Source organism: Chenopodium quinoa, unplaced genomic scaffold, assembly GCF_001683475.1.
Source record: "Chenopodium quinoa cultivar QQ74 unplaced genomic scaffold, ASM168347v1, whole genome shotgun sequence".
Taxonomy (NCBI): Eukaryota; Viridiplantae; Streptophyta; class Magnoliopsida; order Caryophyllales; family Amaranthaceae; genus Chenopodium; species Chenopodium quinoa.
The window spans coordinates 4846667-4850922 of record NW_018743850.1 but is presented as its reverse complement, the minus strand read 5'-3'; the positions used below and the strand labels follow the sequence as shown (position 1 = coordinate 4850922).

The 4256-nt window shown below is 31.2% G+C and overlaps 1 protein-coding gene across 1 annotated transcript; it reads right to left on the bottom strand.

Moving 5' to 3' along the window:
* Positions 1 to 843: 843 nt before the first annotated feature.
* Positions 844 to 2685, bottom strand: LOC110685637 (receptor-like protein kinase FERONIA). Its single transcript, XM_021862175.1, has 2 exons — positions 1860 to 2685; positions 844 to 1516 (listed from the first exon to the last, which is right to left on the bottom strand). The coding sequence occupies exons 1-2, from the start codon at positions 2555 to 2557 to the stop codon at positions 994 to 996; spliced, it is 1221 nt and encodes a 406-aa protein (XP_021717867.1). The 5' UTR covers positions 2558 to 2685; the 3' UTR covers positions 844 to 993.
* Between the last annotated feature and the right edge of the window lie 1571 nt (positions 2686 to 4256).

Genomic DNA, 4256 nt, shown 5'->3' with positions numbered 1-4256 from the left:
ATATCTCCAACATGCCAAAGGTTTATGCTTTATCATTTTGATTTATGGTTTCATGAGTAGCTTTCCATTTATGTATTAGAATGAGTCTTTGTGTTGTAATTGGTTTTTGGGGTGTGAGTTTGAATTCTCTAAAATTCGATTATTATAGGTGTGAGTTTGAATTCGCTAAAATTTGTGTGGTAGCTGTGAGTGCACAGTGAGTGTGCTTCTAGTGTGAAGCCGAGTGTAGGCACTTTGGGAGTGTTGAGTGAACCAAAGTGTGGGACTTAGGTTGGGTAGGATAGGGTCCTATCAGGTACCAAGTGTCCGTGGAAGAACTTGTGAGTGTAGCAAGTTGCCGTGCAGGAACTTGTGAGAAAGGTCTTTTTCTAATAGGCTGTAACTAGGAGTTGCCCTATTATAGTGAAGTTTTGGTGTGCAAATCCCGAGAAGGGTCGAGGTTTACTTCCAGTTGGGCCCTGGAAGGTTTCCTCGTAAAACTTGTTGTGTGCTTTAAGTTCCTTTTAAGTTCTGTTTTTATATTCCGCAAAAGATTAATCTAACTGGAACCTAATACAATTCACCCGCCCTCTCGTAATAGTTCATCCAAACTAACATTAATGATGATGATGATAATCTCTTCATTATTTAAACTATACATCTCTAACTTTCAAACATACACGAAGTATTCAAAATGCATTGTAGTATTCTTTTCTCAAAAAATTAAGTGCATTATAGTATTCAAATCAAACTAAATCTCTAATCGTGTAATAAGACTAATAGCAGAATTGAAGTCAAACTAAATCTCTAATCGTGTAATAAGACTAATAGCAATATTTTACAAAAATCAAAACTTGACGTCTCATATCATATAGTCATATACTCACGATATCATTAAGTATAGTACAATTAAAGAAGAAATCCACTAATCACGGAGTAATAACAATTAGACGTGCATGATAATGGTTGAAGCTAAAATAACGGCATTATTAAATATACATGTAATTATTGGATCTAAATTGTTAGAATACCATCAGTATTATTAATCTTAAAAATCTCCAACCCATTTAAAAATGCATTATAGTATTGTGGTCTATATTTGGTACTCGGGTTTAATTCAACCCGCAAATCTTGTTTAGGATCTTTAGTAATGGGCATAATCACCACAAAATCCATAATATAAGGAGCTCCATTGCTGTTTGTCAACGCAATAACATCAACGGCTGAAAATGCGGTTATTTTATTGACGTAGATGTTGAACACCATTTGGTTGACTTTGTCAATGTTTGAGAGAATTTGACAAAAATGTAGCCTCACCAAGTAAGCAAACCTAGTATCAATGGGGAGCAACCATGTTAGGTTGAATTCGAGGTTGCGGAAGCTGTCCGGTGTCATATACCTTGCCGTGGTGTAGACATCGACGGGGGCGGTGTAGGAGGGCAAGGACTTTCGATATGTTATGGTTAGTCCTGGATCGGCAACTTCAGCAACACCTAGCATGTAGCTTGACCGATAAGGCGAGTCATCATACCATGACCTACCAAAAAAAAGATTATCAAGTTAGATCTCTTACAAATTTTATAATGCTGAACACATATTAGTTTTGTCTATATATATGTTATTATATTAAAATTAAACTGAGACAAAAATTTCATCTTTTATTCTTGATTACTATGATTAGTAACCTGTATAATTTTATTTTATTTTATTTTTTTTTTTTTTTTTTTTTGAAATGAGAGATCATTTTATGAGAAGTATTTACCCAAAAAACACATAATTTATTTGTATTAGAGATTTTGGGAGTTTCCAATTAATAAGAAAATTTAAGTGAGTAAAACTTTCTAAAAAGATTGAATACTTAAATATCTAACTTAACTCACCTGAAAAGCTCATCTTTAGTAGGCGAAATATAGTTTCCGCCTACATTAAGCCGGTACAAACTCTCAAGAGTAGTAGAATTTTCAATCTGAAAAGGGCTACTCGCGCCGATAATGTTGTCTCCATCTTCATTGTCATAGAGGCTAGGCATAGACACAACCTCAATACCATTCACAAAAGCAAACGTATTATACGAGGGAGAAAACGTTACGGTCAAAATTCCACTATCAACATTGATATAATACTCTTTGACTAAGTAATGAACATCAAGCTTTTGAGTAGCTTTATATACATTAAAGTTCCTAAGCAAGGCGTATGATCCAACCGTGACGGAGAACACGGCATTGGCCGCATTCGACCGGGAATACACGTTGGGGTAGAAGTAAAGCCGGAGAAAAACACGACCGGGCGAAATGGGGAAGTTGTACGTAGCATTGGAGTACATCACCCTACCGGACATGTAAGGAACCCTACCAACATCCGGTGCTTGAGTCTTAGCACTAGCTCTAAAGGTGCCTTTGGATGATACCAAATACTTAGAACCCTTATCGGAGCTCCATATTCGGCCGTCGGGATCGGTTGTTTTCCGGTCGAAAGTACCACAATTTACAAGGATATGATCCTTAGGGATGTAATCTACTGCTAGAACTATGTTGATTAATGAGGTTAAGTATAGAATTATAGGAAATATGGTCGTCATTTTTTTGGTTTGGAAGTTGGTAGAAGTATGTAGTTAGTTTTAGGCCTAAGTTTTATATCATTTGAACGCGTTTTATATTATTTTCGTACATTGAATTGCGTAGTTGAAGTGTTTACCTTGATATGAAAATATATTTGCCAGTTGCTAACTTGACAATGGTTAGCCTGTCAATCAGTTGATTATTTATTTGGCAATTCTTATGTAATTATTGATTAGCTTGTCAAAGCATGAAAGAAGTATAGGATTACTGTTTAATGTAGTATTTACATATTCATTTTTCAACACGTAAGAATTTAAGGTAGAAGTTTCTCCATTTAAATATTTTATTATTAATACTTGTATTTACTTTGTAATTAATATTAATACGACATTAATCTCAAAAATATCAAATCAAATTAAATAAACAATTAATGTCAGATTATCGATTTATCGTATGACAAAATAGATCTCACTCTTGAAATTCTTTGTGCCTTTGTAAAATATATTAGTATTATCTATATTACTCCGTATCTTAAACCTTATTATCTACATTCTTACAACTTACAAGCATTGTCTAAATCTAAAGGTAACGAATTTTTAAATAAACCTTCCTTCAATTTTTTATTTTTATTTATTTTATATATTAACCTCATAAATATCTATGAAATACTATATGTGTATGGTTTTGGACTTTCATTTTTGGATAAAATTGATACTATAAGAGATTAAATAACCAATCTTCTATAACTTTATACTAAAGGCGAACTTTAGAATGACACATGTCATCTTCTAATTAAAAATTTTCCCGTCTACATGTTGTTTTTTTTTTTTTTTTTTGCCAAATAATAACTTCTATATTTCAAATCAAATTTCTTCCATGTATGTTCTACCAATATACATTTTCATATCTTTCTTTCCATTTTTTAAGAACAATATCTTTCTTACCATTTTTTTATTGGGTACTCCGTATTAAAATAGCAATTTTCTATAAGACTTCAAATTATTCTTTTTAGTATAATTATATGCATATGTTTTACTTTGTATTTTATTTTCAAGAATAAACCCATCAACAATTTTTTCGATGAAAAGTAAAATAAATGAAGTTGTAAGAATCTGTGCTTTTATTAACATTGCACCTCATTTTGTAAATATAATTACAAATATGCAATATATATCCTAAATAATTTATCAAATTATACATCTATACATAAATATGTATCTTTGTGTTTAATATTATAAGAATATTAGATAAAAATACCCATTGACTATAATCATAACAATAGTGCTAATAATAAAACAAAAATTAAATTCTCCACCATTTACTAAAAATGAAACAAATAATAAATTAAATTACCCATGTGCCTATCAAAGTGTGGGACTTAAATGTATTGCACGCGAGGGTAATGACCTTGATTTTATTGTTATATAATGAAGTTATTTGATTATGTTTAATTTATTTTTAAAATTAATTATTGTAGTAATAACTACAAATTATTATTCGTAATAAAATTTTGTAAAAACTGTGCATGCACGGGACTCATACTAGTTATTACATAGGTTCATTTATAAATGGTAATTTAATTTATACTCTGATTTATTTTTGTTGCGTTGGTTACAACACATCCCAATAATACAAATCTCACTCTTGTTTTTACTTCTTTCTACCTGTAATTACGGATTAACTATTATCATTTAACGTTGCCATATATGAAATATAAAG